We start from the raw sequence: 21,110 nt of genomic DNA, 5'->3' as shown, positions 1-21,110 counted from the left end.
CTGAATAAAATTGATATTTTATACTTATCCTGACTCATGCTCTTTTGCTTGTCTTCTTCTTACGAACATAGTGGAACACTTGTATCTCCCTAATTGAAGCTCCCGTCAATGTAAAATCACTAATTAGTACTCACCACGAAGTTGCCTCCCTCTTCCTTAGCTCGGGAAAGGAGGCGCCACCCTCTGGCCTCATGCTTCACTCTCTCCTGATATAGCGAGCCCAACACTTGAATTTACAGGGAAATCCAAAGTGTTATGGGGTGAGGATGGGAGGGCTTACCTCATGAGTCAGGATAGGTAAGCCTGGAAGTCGAACTTGTGAGGGTTGACTGTCAGCGGAGGCGTGGCCTGTAGTTGGATACGATATCCGTGTTGAAGAATGTTGGAGACATATGGGTCTTGTAACATTCCCCAGTTCTCCCAGTGCAGTTGAAGGCGTCCACCCACTTGTGACGGTTGTACTGGAACGGCTGGGGGGTGGAAGACTCCAGTCGATCCGAACCTGTCTTTCATCGTTTATAGTCGCGGGAACCTCTGGGTGCCCTGCCTCTTCCTGATCCTCCTCTGTAGTTGCCATATGGGCGACGAAAAGAATCTTTTCCTCTGGAGCTGGCCATCTTCCTATCATGTGCTTTCTGTAATCCAGTGAATTTAGATTTCCCTGAATACCTCTGTGAAGTCTGCCTGATGACGCTGGCTAGCGTGTCCATCGACTTTATCATAAGGACTTCTCTAGAATCCTTGGTGACTTCCTTAGAGACTTTGTCTATTCCTCCGTCGAAGATGGATGGCGTAGACCACAGGGCTGTGTAGAGTGGAGCTGTAAACTGCTCACCCCAGCTGCAGGAAGCGAGGAGGCCTTGACGACGAGCCAGGGTTAGTGCTGCAGAGACTGATGTGAGATGATCCGTTAGAAACTGCTCGTCCTTCTTTTGCATAAGTAGGGCCGAGTAGACCATTCTGTCATCCTCAGATGTCGAATCTCGAAATCTGGATATAAGAGTCTCATTGATCGTTCTAGATCTATTAAGGCCGAAAAACATTCGCTTTGTCATGGTTTCTATCTGAACCAGCTTGCGATCGTCAATCTTATAGTTCTTATTCTTGACATCGTTGATCACTTTGTAGTTGTCATCGATCTCTTGTGCCTTGAAAAAGGGGGTCCATATTATGAGTTGCAAACTTCTTAGCGTTGAACTGTGGTAAGTGTGGCGCTTGGACTTTAGTGGCTTTATGGAAGGCTGTGTCCAGATTCTGTGGGACCGTAGCAATCGGGTCGATCGGGGGTAGGGTGATGTTGTCTGCATCGTCCTCCCTCATCACGTAAGTGTGTGCCGGATTACCGTTCTTAGACGGTGAGGCTAGGTCTAGGTTATTCACCATCCAATAGCGTATCTCAGCGTCTGAGAATATGATGCCTCCATCATCTTCTATAACGGGATCGCTTATAAGAGGTTGATGCTCTTCCGATGGTGACCTTTTTGGATCTATCTCTGTGCAGGACGACGACACCGGAGACCTGACTGGGGACTTCCGTGAAGACTTATGCGGCGAACGGTGTGGTAACCTGCAAGGCGATCGGCGAGGTGGACGGCGAGGTGATCGGCGTGGAGAACGTCGAGGAGATCGTCTTGGTGAACGAGCTGACGAGCTATGTCTAAATGGTGATCTTCGCGGCGATCTATGTGGCAAACGTTGATGGCTTCGCGAAGCTCTTGGAGAATCCCTCGATGGCCTTCTAGACGAAGATGACTTGGAGCCTGTAACTGGTGCCCTTCGCGGAGACCTTCGCGAAGCTTCATCTGAGTCCGGTCCTGGGGAGCGACGACTTGACCTTCGCGAAGGCTGAGGGTCCGAGTCAGAGTCTAGGGATGAGATGATCTTTTTCTTCGAGCGTCCTCATGCGTGTTGATCATCAAGGTCCGAGGTAGATGACGATCTAGACGTCCTTCGCGAAGGCTGTACATCTGGGTCCTTTCGCCGAGATGGTCTGTGACTTCCTTTGCGGAGGTGGCATCGTAGTGGCCTCTACGTTGACGGGGGGTCCCTGTGGGGTGTCGTCTACGTTGGAGCCTTCGCGAAGGCTCAGGCTCTGGGCTGGTTGTCTCTCCAGTCTGTATCGGTCCTCCATCATCTTCATGATCTGCCGCATCAGGTCGTCTGTGACGGTCTGTGAAGATGTAGTCGGTGCCCTCTCTGCGTTGGTAACGACGGGGCCCTCAGGAGGATCGTCCGACATCAGCGTTGGTACATCAGGCTGCATGGCGATCTGCGCTGACGTCACTGTTGCCGACACTGGTCGTTTCTTGTGGCGTAGATCGGGTATGATGATCAGCTGATCATCATACAGGCCCAGTTCTGCGGCGGGAACAATCTCGGCTGAGAAGGTTCTAGACTTTGTTGATTTCCCCTTGGAGGTAGACGCTGCCCTGGGGGTACGGAGTCTGCGTTGAGATGATGTCGAAACCCTCTTAGACTTTGGCTGCGACGACGGGATGTCTGGGGATGCAGGACGCTTCATGGAGACGGCGGACTGCGTCCCACGCCTCTCCTCCGAGGGTAACTCTAGCGGAACACCAGACGGGAGGGGGTCGTCCGACAGCAGCTGACTGGCTAGGGGTTCCGATGTATCGGCCATGGCTAAACCTTGTTTGCGTGACCTATCTGCTTCACGTCTCAAGACGCAAAGATAATATTTATTAAATGCAGAATTAGACAGATTAATACAATAACTGCACCCGTGAAGAAAACGCATGGCGTGAGTACAGCTAGGGCATATTAAATGCGGGTCAGCAGCAGAAAAACGTAATCTACAAATAGTACAGATTTTCATCAACGTAAACTAGCTGAACAAACATGGCGTCCCGTGAATAAACAGCAGAAAATAATGATAATTATCAATACATAATTGCAGAAGGATACTAGCTACACCTCTATAGAAGACTATAAGAGGTAATAAACTAAGAATAATCAAAGGATATAGTGTGTAGGGAGACACAGGCGCTCTCACATCCTGCTCACTGGGCGAAGAAGGAGAGAGTGAAGCATGAGGCCAGAGGGTGGCGCCTCCTTTCCCGCGCTAAGGAAGAGGGAGGCAACTCGTGGTGAGTACTAATTAGTGATTTTACATTGAAGGGAGCTTCAATTAGGGAGATACAAGTGTTCCACTATGTTCGTAAGAAGGAGACAAGCAAAAGAGCATGAGTCAGGATAAGGAAAAATAATAAATATTTATATCTATTCTGAAATCTGCCTTGGACAGAATTCTGAAGGGTGAGTGTCTATCTTGGAAAAGAACCCTTCAAACTGCAAAACAGCATGCATCATATTGAATTACAAGTTCCTTTCTTGGATTAAATCTGGTCAGCACTAGGGCACTGCCACAAAATTGTTTCATATTTTCAAAACATTCCTGTAGTGGTTTATCCCATTGGAAATCAGTTTCCTTCTTTAGCACTGCTCTGAGTGGCTCATCCACCGTACTCAAGTTAGGCATGAATTTACCCAGATACTGCACTAATCCATGGAAATGATGGATATCCTCTTTGCTCTTGGGTGTAGGCATATCTCACATATAGCACTGAGCTTATCAGAGTCGGTTCAAGTTAATTCTCTGTAATGATCTGACCTGAAATAATTGACTGTGCGCTATTTGAATTGGCACTTTCCAAAATTAATTCCAAAGCTGTACCCAACTGCACAGCTGACTATTAACAGTTTTCCCAGAAATTTCTGAGAAAATCGTTGTTTCCTAATACTGATAATAGAATTTTAAAATTGGTGTTACGTTATGTAGTTTGGTACTCAATATGGGAGGCAACTCTTGTAGGCTTAACAAATGAACATTACAACATCAAGAGTTATCTCCCCTGCTGTAGCAGATGGCTTCCTTTGTTAACATGGCAGATTTGACAGCAGAAGAGAACGACTGAGTTTGGTTTTATGTCGCTTTTAGCAATATTCCAGCAACATCACAGCAGGGGGCACCAGAAATGGGCTTCACACATTGTTATGTACCCATGTTGGGATTTGAACCTGTGTCTTCGGCGTGACGAGCCAACGCTTTAACCACTAGGCTACCCCACCTTCCCCAGAAGAGAAAGAAAGCTGGTTGTAGATGATTTTGAAAGGGGTGTGTCTAATGCAAAAGAGTTAGCTGGTAGACATGACATTCCTCTGTCTACAGTATACAGAACTTTGAAAAGTATTCAGTCAGGAGTTAGGACTGAGCACAAGACAGGAACAGGGAGGCCAAGGAAGTTCAGTACTACAGATTGCAGGCGACTTGGTCAGATTGTGAGTAGACGAAAATTGAAAAGCGTTGAGAATATCAGAAATGAGATGATTAAAAGAGAAAGTCCTCAGGTATGTAATGAAACCCTTAGACAAGAATTATAAAGACTAAACTGGGTGAAAAAGCGCAGAATTACCTCACCATTGATGAAAAATGTTCAAGTTTTAGTCTGACCTAGCTACAGCCCAGGGCTCCGTTTCACAAAGCTATCATAGCGCTATGACTGTTGTAAGTCTATGTTACAGTATAGGAGGTACCATTACTATGAGAAAAGATCTGATGCTTACGAGAGCTGTGTGAGACGGGACCAAGATCTTAACCCTATTGAGAATGTGTGGGGACTAATGAAGGACAGAAAAAAACAAAAAGGACTTAGAAATATTGCGGATAAGAAGAAAGAAGTGGTCAAATATTGGGCTACACTGTCACCGATTTCCTACAAACTTTGTTCGTTAGTGTACCTACTTTCAACCCTTCACAGTACCATGCAGATTTTTTTTATTGTGTTCCTTTTCCATAACAGAATCACCTTCGATTCTTTTTCAGTGAGATTTGCCTATTTTTGATTGAAACATACCATAAATTCTATGCTTGAACGGCATTCCCCTTATCATTGTGCAAAGGTTCTTTAAAAATATGATTTGTATCATAGATAGTTTTGCCTGTTTCTAAGACCATGTAGTGTTAAGGGATGACATACGATATTAAGATGTGGTATTGTGGTAAACATCAATGGGTTACACAGACAATGGTAAAACATATTTGCAAAATATTTGCATTGAGGCGAAGTCTTAAATAGTTCTTAAGAAGATTTCACATTACAATTTCCCAAAATATAATTCAACATTTCAGTACATTTGTCCTTGCATACACTAATACACTAGTCAGTTCAAGCATACACTAATACACCAGTGAGTGCAGCATACACTAATACACCAGTCAGTGCAAGCATACACAAATACAGCTGTCACTGTGATCATACACGAATACAGCTGTCAGTGCAAGCATTCACGAATACACCAGTCAGTGCAAGCATACACAAATACACCTGTCAATGCAAGCATACACAAATACACCTGTCAGTGCAAGCATACACGAATACACCAGTCAGTGCAAGCATACACAAATACACCAGTCAGTGCAAGCATACACGAATACACCAGTCACTGTAAGCATACACGAATACACCAGTCAGTGCAAGCATACACTAATACACCAGTCAGTGCAAGCATACACAAATACAGCTGTCACTGTGATCATACACGAATACACCAGTCAGTGCAAGCATACACAAATACACCAGTCAGTGCAAGCATACACGAATACACCAGTCAGTGCAAGCATACACAAATACACCTGTCAGTGCAAGCATACACAAATACACCAGTCAGTGCAAGCATACACTAATACACCAGTGAGTGCAAGCATACACAAATACACCTGTCAGTGCAAGCATACACGAATACACCAGTCAGTGCAAGCATACACAATACATCACAAGCATACACAATACACCAGTCAGTGCAAGCATACACAATACACCAGTCAGTGCAAGCATACACAATACACCAGTCAGTGCAAGCATACACGAATACACCAGTCAGTGCAAGCATACACTTAATACACCTGTCACTGTAAGCATACACCAGTCAGTGCATACACCTGTCAGTGCAAGCATACACAAATACACCAGTCAGTGCAAGCATACACAAATACACCAGTCAGTGCAAGCATACACAAATACACCAGTCAGTGCAAGCATACACGAATACACCAGTCAGTGCAAGCATACACAAATACACCTGTCAGTGCAAGCATACACAAATACACCAGTCAGTGCAAGCATACACTAATACACCAGTGAGTGCAAGCATACACAAATACACCTGTCAGTGCAAGCATACACGAATACACCAGTCAGTGCAAGCATACACAATACACCAGTCAGTGCAAGCATACACGAATACACCAGTCAGTGCAAGCATACACGAATACACCTGTCACTGTAAGCATACAGGAATACACCAGTCAGTGCAAGCATACACTAATACACCAGTCACTGTAAGCATACACGAATACACCTGTCAGTGCAAGCATACACAAATACACCAGTCAGTGCAAGCATACACAAATACACCAGTGAGTGCAAGCATACACAAATACACCAGTCAGTGCAAGCATACACGAATACACCAGTCAGTGCAAGCATACACGAATACAGCTGTCACTGTAAGCATACACGAATACACCAGTCAGTGCAAGCATACACGAATACACTAGTGAGTGCAGCATACACGAATATACCAGTCAGTGCAAGCATACACGAATACACCAGTCAGTGCAGCATACACTAATACACCAGTCAGTGCAGCATACACTAATACACCAGTCAGTGCAAGCATACACAAATACAGCTGTCACTGTGATCATACACGAATACAGCTGTCAGTGCAAGCATTCACGAATACACCAGTCAGTGCAAGCATACACAAATACACCAGTCAGTGCAAGAATTACCTGTGATCTTGATTGACCTGTTGGGACAAATTCTCTAGCCATTGGATTCAGTTTGGACCGCCTGAAATGACATTACTGCATAGTTAAAACAGTATTTTTTAAAATATATTAAAATATATAAACAAGGATATTTTGCACCACATATTAACAATCAATACACAGGTCATCCCCATTATATTGACTTGAACACAGGTATCAATGGCACTGTAAATATACATTCACAAGAATAAATGACACCTATCTGAAGATCCTGTCAATATTGTGCATCAAATTCACAAATATTGATGGAAGATTATTTATTTGAAACAATTCACTTAATCTAAATATGCAAAAGTAGCTGAAACAAGAATATATTACAGAAAGCTTCAGTTTCATCACTGCAATTCTTAATTTGATTTTCTTATGAAAATGATTGTTTGCTTGTTATCACTAACAAGGAATAAAAATACAATTGCCAAATGCACCATATATGGCCATGAGGGTGAGGTGAAGTAGGGTTTAACGTCGTGCTTGAGAATATTTCGCTCATATGACGACGTGCATGCGTGTGTATGTGTATGTGTATGTATGTGCGGCTGCTTGTACTAGCCCAGACTTAAGCTGTTTTTTTTATAGTGCTAGCCCACTGAGATACCATGCCGCAGTGAAGCATGAATACCCCACTCAGACACATTATACTGACTCCAAGCCGACCTGTCCTTGTTGTACCCATTAATGCCGAGCGCCAAGCAGGGACCAACAAGTACCATATTTTTACGTCTTTTTGGTATGACGCAGTCGGGGATCAGAACCCGCGACCTTCTGGCCATGAGGGAGATACTTGCTTTTGATTGCCTTCTTTATGCATACAGTAAAGAAAGATGTAAACAGGGTACGAAGAGGCCTGGTTGGAAAGTTTATGAAGTATGGAATTTATTTTTACAAAATTTATCACTATCCTTTAACAGTACTCAACAATAATCCCACAGCACTCAGGCATCCTGTTATCTGAATGATTGCTGCCAAACCCATGGACGTGACTTAGTCCTGAATTATCAACTACATTAGGTCTGAACTAAGAGCTTAACTCAGGCAACCAGAACAAAACAGTGTCATTTTACAGTGTTATTTTGTGAGCATGTGGCAGATTCAATCCTGAAAGCCGGTATGCCTTACAAAATCAATGCCCTCAACCACACTTCCATCATATCTGCACAAGAACAAAGAAATTAACAGTCTTGCTGTGTTTCATAAAAACAGCAGTCCATAAGAACATACGATCTTCTTGTTGGAAACCTTTAATGACACCAATGACATCCAGTGTTACTGATCTTGTAAGACCTTCAAGCAGCTGACACCTTGGAGCTCCTCATAGCTGTTTTATCTCCCATAAATAGAACAGGAACTCTGCCAAAAACTGTGTTGATATTATATCAGGCCAAATCTTTATGTTAGCGTGCATTCGTTTCTTGAGGCACTGGGGTAGTTCATACATTAATTCTTTTGAGACACTGAAAAGCACATTCTGCATAGCATTTGTGTTGCTACCAAAAGAAGGACTACCATGGACTTGATCCCTAGTATGGAAACTGGGGCAGGACATGTGCAAAACTGAATATTTTCTCACAATTTCCAAAGCATTGATCACCATCATTACACGACCACTGATGATTGAATTGTGCAGCGATAAGGTATACATTTGGGGTGCCAAAACTGTCACCAAGTTGAGCATCTAGTTGATAAAATGGGCCACTTTGGCGTTGTTCTATAATCATTGTCCTGGTTTTTCAACAGAAATGTTTGATTTATGTGATGATGGTGATTTATGTGCCTCCCCTGAAATGTGCCTGACCACACTCTAAATAAATAGATGTCAAAGACGACATTATAGCTTCATAAGAATTCTGACTCATTTGTGTAGCGTGATAGTTGATGAAAACGAAAGAATCAAGTGGTCCTTAACTTTATTTTCAGTAGTATATTACAGTCATTTCGATTTCATTTGAGACTGATGAATTGCTCACTAACACAAAATCTAATAATTGCAACAAAACCAAAGTTTGCAGTCACATGAAATCGACAGACCATCTCTGATGATTTGTGCCATAATTTTGGACACACGAATAAAAAAAGTTGTTTTACAAACGATCATTATTTTACTTCTCACTATTTTATACGAGGGGATACCACTTACTTGTCGACAGCCAGGTAATCAACAAACTTGTGTAGTGAAATTTCAATTGCACACGTGCAACTCGCACACCTGGCTGGTCTACCATTAAGTATTGGAATGTGATTATCATGCAGGTTTGTTCAATTCTTTTTCAGACGAAATCTTCTTTGGGGTACTTATAGTGAACGAGTGAATGTGGTTTTACGCCGTTTTTAGCAATATTCCAGCAATATCACGATGGGGGGACGCCAGAAATATGCTTCACATATTGTACCCATGTGGAGAATCGAACCCAAGTCTCCGGTATGATGGATTCGGACCGAAGGACGGGCAGACAGAGCTCAAATCTATATCCACCGCCCACTTTGTGACGGGGAATAATAAATCCTGTCTGTTGAATATGCGTCAAGATGTGCCTCACCAGGAAGTTACACAGATAACCATGGATAGAAATTCCTTTGCGATTTAGAAACCACTGTGAATGGTGCAAGAGATATGCCTAATGGAAGTACACGGAACTGGAACCTGCAAAGTTGACGGCAAAACTAAGGTATTTCTGGGAACGTGGATGGATTGGTATATAGAGAATCTCAGCTAAGTGTCTTCTGATATCAATTATATCAACACGAGTTGTTAAAGTCACAAATATCTGAGGCTTGCAGAGGATATTTTAACTTTTATCAACGAGTGTTGATATATTTGAAATCAGAAGACAAGAGGGTGAGATTCTATTTATCATCCAAAATCACTCTTCATTAATTTTCAATGAAAAATGTACATCTCTGAACACGGTACTGCCCTTAGACTTGCAGTGCAGCAATGTCATAGCATTGTGACGTCATCAAGTACATGACGTCATAGCATTGTCAGGGCATTGTACAAAACCTACTGTCAAAACGATATCTCCTACGAGATATAGTTTGATCTCACACAAGCGATATCTCCTGTGGAACACAGTTTTGGATGATAAAAGTAGATATGCATCCTTGATGTCCGGGCCTAAAATGTGACAGTTCTGGTGGATTAAGGTGCGTAAATTGGCAAGAGATTCCATCTTGAATTTTGGCAGCTTTCTGAGATAGTTCTTGTTGAGAATCTTGAGATCTATTATCACGCGCATCTCTCCTGTGTCCTTCTTGGGTACTAGGAAAACAGGTGAATTGAATCCCTTGGATGTGTCTTGGGTGGACAGTTGACTATCGCTCTCTTTTGTACTGCAGGTGGCTGCTGACAGACGTGGACCCTGTGGAAAGAATCTGTGCCCTCTGTGATGGCAAGTCACTGGTGGAAGAGAGTCCCAAGGGATGCTCTTAACATGACAAGTGGACGAAAGATCGGGATCTAGAATCCTAAGCCCTGTCGAATGCAGATTGCTGAAAGGAAACGTCCTGATAGCGGTGGGCGAGATTTTGAAGCAAGAGCGCGTGTGACTAGCGCTACGGGCAAATCTTGCCGTCTGTTGACCTTATCGACAATGTCCTGCCCACTCGAAGACTGCTGCCTCAACCCTTGGGATTGGTGTTCAGCCTCAGGCTCTGGGTGATACACAGCTTTCCTATGTGGAGCACCAACCAGCCTACGGGTAAAAACTCTGGACTATGGCTCTTGTCAGCGTTGTATGAGTCTGGATGGCTCACAGCTGACCAGTTATGTAGGTCAGCTGACTGATCCAACTGCTGCTGTAACATGTTAAACTTCCGTGACACAATATCTGCGAGTGGTTTATTCATGGAAGCGTTAAGATCTTGACATGAGATAAGAATAACACTGTAATGGCAGCAAGATCGATCTGACCACAGTGGGAGCGCAATTTAGACCAAGACTTACTTTCAGATTCCGATTTCGTAGACTGAGATTGAGAAGAGGATTTAACGCGTTTAGGGGGCTCAGAGGACAAGAAAACTTCCTTATCTTAGAATTAGAATGAGCAGCGTCCATTTTAACCCAATCGTCATTAGATAAATCTTGGCAGAGCAATTTTCCATGACATGAATTTCTGACACTGAAGACATTTACTTTGAGACATCTTACGCAGGAAAAACGAGTCCAAACACGAAGTCAATGTCACACAAAAGTTATGAATGCAATTGTTAAAAAACCAGTGAGATAACACTGACCAATCAATATGACAGAAGAAAAAACTTGAAGATTCACTTCCAATCTGTAAAAACATCCTGTACCTGGCCCTTACAGAAAAATTGTGAGGATTTCAAAATGGACGCATAGTGATGTCACAGCTAATGGAGATAATCATACTTGGAATACCCAAAGGAATACCACTAAAGATAACTATGACTTCAGATTTTTTTTATTTCCATTTCTGTATGTCTCAGTGGTACCCAGAGATAAAAGGCAACCATAATCCAGAGGGAACATTTGTGACAATAATTAGGATGATTTGTGTTTGTTGGGAGCATGATACTCCACATGACTTTTTAATTTGACAAATGATTCTTAAGCTATCATGAAAAAAAATTGTTTCACATTTAAATAAGGCTTCCACACTGCCACAGTCTGATGAAATACAAGGTCTCCATGCCATGCATATACAGTAGGAATGGCAAACACATCATCATCTCTTTGCATACATTATCTCCTACAAGGCAACACAGCCGTAGACTGGTAGTTCACATGCGACTTTGTGTCAACAAAACAATAACCGGTTTATGCAGAAAAAAATAATGCATTCATACCAAACTGCCACATAACAGCTCGGAAAATGTATAGTTCTGCAACATCAATTGCTTTAATTGCAAGATGAATACACCAAGGAAACTTTCAAAAATCTTGTCTAGGTGTGTTTGTTACTAGTCCAGTACTAGATGTAATCTAGTCTTAAAGTATGAGAAATATTAGTATGTCTGGACCTACATCATGAGAAATATAAGTATATCAACTTGTAACATCAAAGGTAGTATTTCTTAACATTGCTGATGAGATGGCTTAAAATATACACAAAGAAACAAGCAGCTGAATCATCATTTAATTTCAAACTTACTCAGCAATATTTGGCTTGAGGTCATCTTTTGTTTCATCCTCTGGATGTTTCTCATCATTTTTCTCAGACGCTCTTGTTTCTTTTAGTTCTTCTGTCAACTGCAAAGAGAAACAGTCATGGTAATCTATCTTTATGTCATGTCTCATCTGGGCACTGGAAATAGTATCCTGGTTTCTATGTAATTAGAAAGACAGTTTTATGTGTATTCTGACCATCTCTCACATTAAGTAGGAGTTACTTAGGAGGAACTTATGACAAATTTCTTCAAATTTCCAAAATGACAAATCAGATGTTCTTTCAAACAATTTGCCATAACCAAGGCATGAAAACCATGTGTTGTGTTCTCACTTCGTAAAGAAACAAAACACCTCAACACATACTTGAAATGTCAATGAATGGACTCTTTGATTTAATATGTCATAATACACAGTGTCTGCTATGGCTTAAACTCCTTCACCATAAAATTAGGGGTCCCAAAATACATTGACGAGTCCATTACATAGCATTATATCACATAAAAAAGGGGAATACAATGGTTGTGCAAAATGAGATTCCTAATTTCAACTGCAAACAGCAACAATCATACAATGAGACCCATCCTTCTCATGACAAATCCTTGTATGAAGGGTTTATATGAGCATATGAAACATTCGTTGTTTTCTTGCTCCTGAAAAACTGCAAAAGTTCTCACTAACTTGCAAAAGACAACACTCACTTCAAAACAAGCCATCATCTGAGTATTTAAAATGTTTAAGTGATGCGACACATCTCACTGCAGCATAAATATACAATGCCACCTAGTGCTGGAGCGATTAATCGTAGGATCTGTTAATCGTTCTATCTAAGTCAAAATAAACAATTGTCGATTACAAATAAACTGCAGATCGATAATCGGAAATAATCATTATTTGGATGCACATATATTAAAACGTTAGATTGGGGTGTTCTATTTCGTCATTGAAATACTACGGGATGTAAAGTGGTTCATAAAAATAATTAATATTCATGAGCAAACTGTGCCAAACTCAATTGTCCAATCATGCAACAAAATGTCACTATACCACCCAGGTATTACAGGTTAGCTATTTTCTAATTGGCTTAAAGAGGGAATTCCTTGAGTTGCATTTGCATACAAACACGTGACTTTCGATACAATGCTTAATTATGATACTTCACGGAATAGATTTTGTGTTTCAACATTAAGGAAATGTCTTTGTTCACCCTACAACATCAACACAAGTCAGAGAAAAAAATCTTTTGTGTTTTTTTTATACTGTTGCCTACGCATGGAAACTTGATTCGTAGCATATTTATGTCAGACCGATAGCGGGGATCACCTTGTTGTCATTCGGGATGCTTCTCATGTATTTTCTCGCATTTTCGCGCAATCAACGGGAATTGCAATGGCCGATATAAAACATGTTACGGTTGGAAAAGTAAGATGATAGGATACTCGATGATCCAAAGGTGCTGCAAAAGTAAGTTAGTAACTTGCTAGCGTTAACAATTGACACGTGCTGACAACCCGGAAGTTAGTTCGCTAACGTAGGTATTTGACTATGAAATGACCGTCCAAACGATTATAATCAATCTGACACTAGCGATTATCGATCCGGCAAAATGTAATGATAACCAGCTCTAATGCCACCTGAAATTGCAATATCAGGTCACTCGCATGATCTAGCTTGTCACTGTTACTACATTCTGAAATGTACACAATGTTTGGAATGAACACTGCACACAAGCATTAATCAAGCATCACTTGAATCCAAGGGCGTTTCTTAACATTTTGGTCAAAACAGGTGATCATACCTCAACAAACTGGAAAGCTCATGTAAATGCACGCTTCACATAATATCTCGAAAGCTTATGGGTCGTATGTTCACATACTGCGATGGCGCCAAACACACTGTGTATAGATTTCATAATTTCAGTACTTTCACTAGAGTTTTCTGAACTGACTTAAAAGACATCAGTACTAAAATGTATTTTTTTAATTAAAATTGATATATTATACTTATCCTGACTCATGCTTAATTGCTTGTCTCCTTCTTGCGAATGATAGTGGAACAATTCAATCCCCTTTTGAAGCTCCCTTAAAAAAAGCGGACGTAAAATCACTCCCCCAGTGTTATCTCCCTTAGATATTTGGCGGGAAATCTGTCACATGACCTAACATGCTCCTCACTCTCTCCTAAAATACGCCCAACACCTGGATTACAGGGAATCCAGAGTGCCATGAGGGGAGGTTGGGAGGGCTTACCTCATGAGTCAGGATAAGTATAAAATATCAATTTTAATTAATAAAAAAATACATATTTTTCCTTATCCTGACTCATGCTTAATTGCTTGTAGAATCCAACAGAACCGGTGGTGGGTCAAGCCACTCTGGATTCATAGCTTGCTGATTTACGTCCTGCATACCCCCCTGAGGGAATTTCTTATAGTACTATGCTGATCCTTTCTTCCAGCTTCCTCTGATGAGTTTGGGGGGACCACAACTTGTCAGATTTCTCTGGAACCGTCTTCTCCTGACATTATGTGTGGACTTATACGACTCCATGTCTTGATGCTCGCATCAAGTGGAGAAGTGACCCTTCTTCATGTACGAGTAAGTCATATACAAGTATAGGGTCTGTCACTCATGCTGGCCTGTCCTAGACGTGCGCATGGACTCTAAGCTCTAGCTCTTAAGAGCGTTGGCTTTTACAAGTTACGTGATAAAAAGGTGAGATTCATCTCAGCGCCTTTGAGGAACTGTCAATTGTTGTGCTACAACAAGAGGCCCAAACTGGTGAATGCCGGAGACATCCTCGGTAGCAATGTCTCTGAGGTAGTGGTTGGCAAACACCGTTTCCGACTTCCAATAGCAGCCTTCCATTATTGTCGAGATGGAGCAGTTTCCATGTAGAGCGAGTGTCGATGCCAGCGCTCTGACTTCATGAGGATTGGAGGCTCGTGGAGGCTCAAGTCCTGCTGCTTTGTAGGCTCTTAGGATGACAGCTCTCGTCCATATCGATATCGTCGTAATACGTGAGACCTCTGTCGGTGTCTCCATAGATAGAGGGATGAAAAGGCTCTTGAATTTCCGTCTCCTCGTCTTAGTGAGTGAGTGAGTGAGTTAATATTTAACGTCACATCGGCAATATTTCAGCCATATAGTGACGAGAAATGTTTTATATAAACAATAATCCTCGTCTTAGACCTTTGTAGGTAGACTTTCAATGCTCTGACTGGGCATAAGGATAGGTCCTGCGTATCCTGTGGCCCAAGGACTGCCGAGAGTGCTGGGATGTGGAACTGTCTGTCTGGTTGACCGGGTAATTGGTTCTTTGCTATGAAGTCCCATCTCAATCCCAGATGTATGATGTTGCGATGTGCATCAAATCTCATTTGTTCAAAGTCCAGAGCATGTATTTCCGACATCCGAGCTGCTGTTGCCAAGGCGATCAGGAACAGAGATTTGTGTGTTAGAAACTCATAGGATGTCCTTTCTAATTTTTCGTAAGCGTCACTGGTGAGATGCTGCAAAACTACGTTGAGATCCCAAGCAGGCGCTTTCAATTTCTTTTGTTGGTCTTCCTACTTAAAGGAGCGTAGTAGAGCCAGTATATCTGGTACTTTGTTCAGCTTAACAACCGTCTTCATGGTGATAACCGTGCTGAGGGCCGAATGGTATGTAGAGAGTGTTGAACCTTTTAACCGCCTCGTTTGTCTTAGATGACAAAGGTATTCCGCCACTTGAGGATGTGTTGCTTTCATCGCCGTGAAGCCCGTCCTCAATGCATATTTCTCAAAACTCTGCCACTTGTCGGCGTACAAGCTGCGGGTTGATCTACGTAGAGCTAGTGTGCCTGCTAGTTTTGATACGATTTCCGTGTACTTGCTTGGTGTGAGGATGAATTAGTAGGTTCGGCCACTCTGGCAGTTGCAGGGTTGGACTTCCGAGTTCTTGTATGAGGATGGGAAACCACACCCTCGCTGGCCAGTAGGGCGCGACAAAATCAGTTGCAGCTTCTTCGTCTGCATGATTTTCTGCAACACCTGCGGTATTAGAGCTGGAGGTGGAAACGCATAAGCATTTAGTCCTTCCCAGGAGATGCTTAGAGCATCTGTTGCCCATGCTTGTGGATCCGGAACCGGAGAGACGAATGTTGGTAGTTGTTTGTTGAACTTTGTAGCAAACATGTCTATCAGCGGAGATCCTATCCTCTGTATGATGCATATGAAGGCTTCTGGATGTAACATCCATTCCGTCGGCGATGGTTGTGTTGGACGAGATAGGGCGTCTGCTATCACACTCTTGGCTCCGGGAATGTGACATGCTTTTAAGTCGACGTTCAGGTTGTCTATTATGCTGAACAGATGAAAGCTGAGGTCTAGAAGATTCCATGACCTTGTTGATCCTTGTTTGTTGATGTAGAACGCCACTGTGGAGTTGTCCGTATGGATCATCAGTTGTGCGTTCCTTAGTATGCTGGACCAGTGTAGTAAGGCGTTTATTACTGCTTTCATCTCGAGCATTTTGATGTGCAGACTCTGCTCCTGACTCGACCATTTTCCTGCTGCCACGTCGTTGTCGAGGTGGGCTTCCCATCCTTCAAGTGATGCATCTATGTAGAGATGAGTGTTGCACTCCGGCTCTGATAAGTAGGTTCCTCTGCAAACATTCGACTTCGAGGTCCATCATAGAATATATGGTTTCAATCCGTCCGGTAGTCCGAAGGAGTCCAGACTGTCTAGATGAGCGTTCACGAACACTTGTAGTGGGCGCAGTTGTAATCTTCCTCTGCGTGTCATGTCTTGTGCTGACGTCGTGGAGAAGACCAAGTAGGCTCTGCCAACTTCGTAGTGGTAACGGAGAGAGTAGTGCTTGAGATATCATCTGACGACGCATCTGAGAGTGCTGAGGCTTTTTCGAAGTACCGCTGCGCTTGTGAAGACCTGCCGTTTCTATCTGATGTCTGCGTTGATAGAACGTCTGACTGTGCTGAGATGACTACTGATGTTACTGTAGAAGAAGACCTCGTCTTCTTCTTCACTGCTACTTCAGGAATGATGATGGGTGGCTCGTCATATACGTCTACTTCGTCTGAAGGGATGATCTCTGCAGTGAAGGACCTTGTCTTGTGCGCTGCCCCACGGGAAGACTTCGCTGAAGTCTTATCTGCAGACGACTTCTTTTTCTGAGAAGACGATGCCCTGGTCTTCTTAGACTGTGACGAGGCTATTGACGACCTCTTCCTGGAGCCGGAGCTACCATCTGCCACAGCAACATGCTCTGCAGTAGCAACCGGTAAGTCACTGTAATGGTGAATGTCAGCAGACAGCAATGAACGGTTATCAGCGCAATCACTCGGTTTAGACATGACTTGTAAAAGCCGTCTAGACCTGTCCTTGGCATGTCTAAGAATGGAATATAAATAATTATTAAATTCAATTTCAGATAAATGCTGACAAAGTTGACAGCGAAAGCTGGAAGAACATGTAGTAGTACAATTAGGACATAATAAATGCAGATCAGCAACTGACAACCGGTACCTGCAACGAATGCAAGTTTTCATCAATTGTAAACAAGATGAAAAATCATGTCAACAACGTGAATAAACAGATAATTTAGACAAAAATTTCAAACCACATTGTTGGTATATCATCCTAAATATACAGCTAATTTAGTAGTAAAGGCCTAAATATAAAAGGATATAACACCGTATAGGGGACCCAGGCGCTCTCACAAATGTCCTATAGGGCGAAGAAGGAGAGTCAGGAGCATGTTGGGTCATGTGACGGATTTCCCGCCAAAACATCTAAGGGAGATAACACTGGGTGAGTGATTTACGTCCGCTTTTTTAAAGGGAGCTTCAAAAGGGGATTCAAGTGTTCCACTAGGAGACAAGCAATTAAGCATGAGTCAGGATAAGGAAAAATATGTAATTTTCTGAGTAAAATTGATATTTTATACTTATCCTGACTCATGTATTATTGCTTGTCTCCTTCCTTTCCCTAACGTTAGTGGAACACTTGTATCTCCTTTTGAAGCTCCCTTCAAAAAAAGCAGACTTAAAATCACTACTCACCACGAGTTGTCTCCCTCTCGGTTTTGTCGGGAAAACGGCGCCACCCGTCTTCCCACTCTTCACTCTCTCCGAATTTCTAGCCCGACACTTCCATTTACAGGGAAATCCAAAGTGCCTAGCGGGGAGGTTGGGAGGGCTTACCTCATGAGTCAGGATAAGTATAAAATATCAATTTTACTCAGAAAATTACATATTTTTCCTTATCCTGACTCATGTATTATTGCTTGTAGAACTGATGGATTTGGTGGTGGGTCAAGCCACTTCTGGATTCCAATTGGTGATTTACGTCCTTGCATACCCCCTATGGGAACTTCCTGGTAGCACTTCAATTTACTGCTAGGCTCTGCTGCTGCTGTAACCCTTTACTTCCAGCTTTCTCTGGACGGGGACCACAATTGTTAACTTTTGGTCCTTGCTTCTGTTAACATTTTTATGTGGATTTTGCAACTCCATCTCTTGATGCAAGCATCAAGTGGAGAAGCCGACCCTTCTTATGTACGAAAGTACGCCCTTACAAGTACGGGTCTTATCACTTATGCTAGTCTGTCTTAGACGTGCATATGGACTCTAAAGCTGTAACTCTCCTGAGTGTAGGCTTTTGCAAGTCATGTGATAAAAGGGCGACTCTGTCTCAGCGCCTCTGTGGAACTGTCAATTGTTGTGCAACAACAAGTGGGCCGAAATGGTGAATGCCAGAGACGTCCTCAGTGGCGATGTCTCTCAGGTAGTGGTTGGCAAACACCATGTCCGATTTCCAGAAGCAGCCCTCCATTATCGTCGTGATAGAGCAGTTTCCATGTAGAGCAAGTGTTGACGCCAGAGCTCTAATTTCATGTGGATTGGAGGCTCTTGGAGGATCATGTCCTGCTGCTTTGTAGGCCCGTAGAATGACAGTTCTCATCCATATTGATATCGTAGTGCGAGAGATCTCAGTCTGTGTCTCTGCCGATATAGGGACGAAAAGACGCTTGAATTTTCGTCTCCTGGTCCTAGACCTTTGTAGGTAGACTTTTAATGCTCTTACTGGACACAAGGATAGGTCTTGTGTATCCTGTGGCCCAAGGACTGATGATAGTGCTGGAATGTGGAATTGTCTGTCCGGTTGACCTGGCAATTGATTCTTTGCTATAAAGTCCCATCTCAGTCCCATATGTATCGATGTTTCGATTTTCATCAAATCGTGGTCCTTTCAAAGTCTAGAGCATGTATTTCCGACATCCTTGCTGCTGTTGCTAAGGCAATCAGAAACAGAGTTTTCTGTGTCAAGAACTCAAAAGATGTCCTATCTAATGGTTCATAAGCGTCACTGGTGAGATGCCGTATAACTATGTTGAGGTCCCAAGCCGGAGCTTTAAATCTCTGTTGTTGGTCCTCCAGTTTAAAAGAGCGTAGTAAGGCCAGTAACTCTGGTACCTTAGTCAGTTTTACACTCGTCCTCATAGTGATAACTGAGCTCAATGCCGCTAGGTATGTTGAGAGTGTTGACCCTTTTAACCGCTTCGTTTGTCTAGGTGACAAAGATAGTCCGCCACTTGAGGGTGTGTCGCTTTCATGTCTGTGAAGCCTGTTTTCAAAGCGTAGGTCCCAAAGCTTCGCCACTTGTCGTCGTACAAGTTGCATGTTGACTTGCGTAAAGCTAGCATGACCGCTTTAGCTGCCCTGGCGGAATATCCTCTCTTATTCAAGCACGTCTTGATACGGTCCATGTGTGCAGGCGGAACACCTTGGGGCTGCCGTGTGCTTGCTTTGTGTGTGGATGTACTAGCAAGTTCGTCCACTCTGGTAGTTGCAGTTGAGGCGGTCCTAGTTCTTGTATGAGAATGGGGAACCATATTCTCGCTGGCCAATAAGGCGCGATCAAAATCAGTTGCAGGTTCCTCGTCTGCATGATTTTCTGCAACACTTTCGGTATTAGAGCTGGTGGCGGGAACGCGTAAGTGTTTAGTCTTTCCCAAGAGATGCTTAGAGCATCTGTTGCTCATGCTCGTGGATCTGGTATTGGAGAGACGAATGTTACCAGTTGATTGTTGAATCTTGCGGCAAACAAGTCTATTGGTGGCGCTCCTATCTCTTGTATGATCTGTTTGAAGATTTCTGGATGTAGCATCCATTCTGTTGGGGATGGCTGAGTCTGCTATCACATTCTTGGCTCCTGGAATGTGGCATGCTTTATGTGGATGTTCAGATTGTCTGTTATGCTGAACCGATGAAAGCACAGGTTCAGAAGGTTCGCCGACTTTGTTGACCCTTGTTTGCTTATGTAGAATGCCACTGTGGAGTTGTCCATGTGTACCGTTAGATGAGCATTTTATAGAATGCTGGTCCAGTGGAGTATGGCGTTTATCACTGCTTTCATTTCTAGCATGTTGATGTGCAGATCTTTCTCTTGTAACGTCCATTTCCCAGCTGACACTTCGTTGTCGAGGTGTGCTCCCCATCCTTGGAGAGATGCGTCCACATAGAGATGCGTTTTGCACTCCGGCTCTGCTAAGTAGGTGCCTCCGCAAACATTCGATCTCTGAGTCCACCATAGTAGATATGGTTTTAGTCTGTCCGGGAGTCCGGCGGGTCCGGATCGTCCAGATGTGCAATTACGAAGACCTGTAGTGGGCGAAGTTGTAATCTCCCTCTGCGGCCATATCTTGTGCTGACGTGAGGAGACCCAACAGACACTGCCACTGTCGGCGGGCCACGGAGAGAGTAGAGCTTGCGATACCATCTGTTGTATCTTTAGCCAACGGTCCTCTGGTACTGTTATGCGGTTTTCTGTTGTGATGAGCCGAATTGCTAGGAACTGCAGGTCCTGTGTAGGCTCTAGTTCCGACTTGAGGACTGAGTAGGCTCTGCCAACTTCGTAGTAATAACGGAGAGAGTAGTACTTGAGATACAATGGCTTGTATCTAGATCCAACGATCGTGAAACCCTTGCCATGTCCGTAAAGGAAACGAAGCAATGTCCGACTCTGTGACTGCCATCGTTGTGAAGTCTATATAAAGTAGACTGGCTGCCGTAACCAAATGTTGCTGCAATTCGCCTGATGAACCGTCTTTAATGCTGACAGGGAAGGTCTCT

The 21,110-nt window shown here is 43.1% G+C and overlaps 1 protein-coding gene across 2 annotated transcripts in view; it reads right to left on the bottom strand.

The window, feature by feature from the left end:
• Positions 1–21,110, bottom strand: part of LOC124288899 (ataxin-2-like protein) — a 112,152-nt gene that overhangs the window by 29,903 nt on the left and 61,139 nt on the right. For both annotated transcript variants that reach the window (XM_046725486.1, XM_046725487.1), the window contains exons 12-13: positions 11,962–12,059; positions 6,812–6,872 (exon numbers count right to left, since the gene is read on the bottom strand). In XM_046725486.1, coding sequence (XP_046581442.1) covers positions 6,812–6,872; positions 11,962–12,059 — 159 coding nt within the window. The remainder of the gene's footprint in view (positions 1–6,811; positions 6,873–11,961; positions 12,060–21,110) is intronic.

Source organism: Haliotis rubra, unplaced genomic scaffold (assembly GCF_003918875.1).
Source record: "Haliotis rubra isolate DU_JTF1 unplaced genomic scaffold, ASM391887v1 Scf429, whole genome shotgun sequence".
NCBI classification, from domain to species: domain Eukaryota; kingdom Metazoa; phylum Mollusca; class Gastropoda; order Lepetellida; family Haliotidae; genus Haliotis; species Haliotis rubra.
Note: the sequence above shows the minus strand (reverse complement) of the source record. Positions and strands in the feature narration are given on the sequence as shown.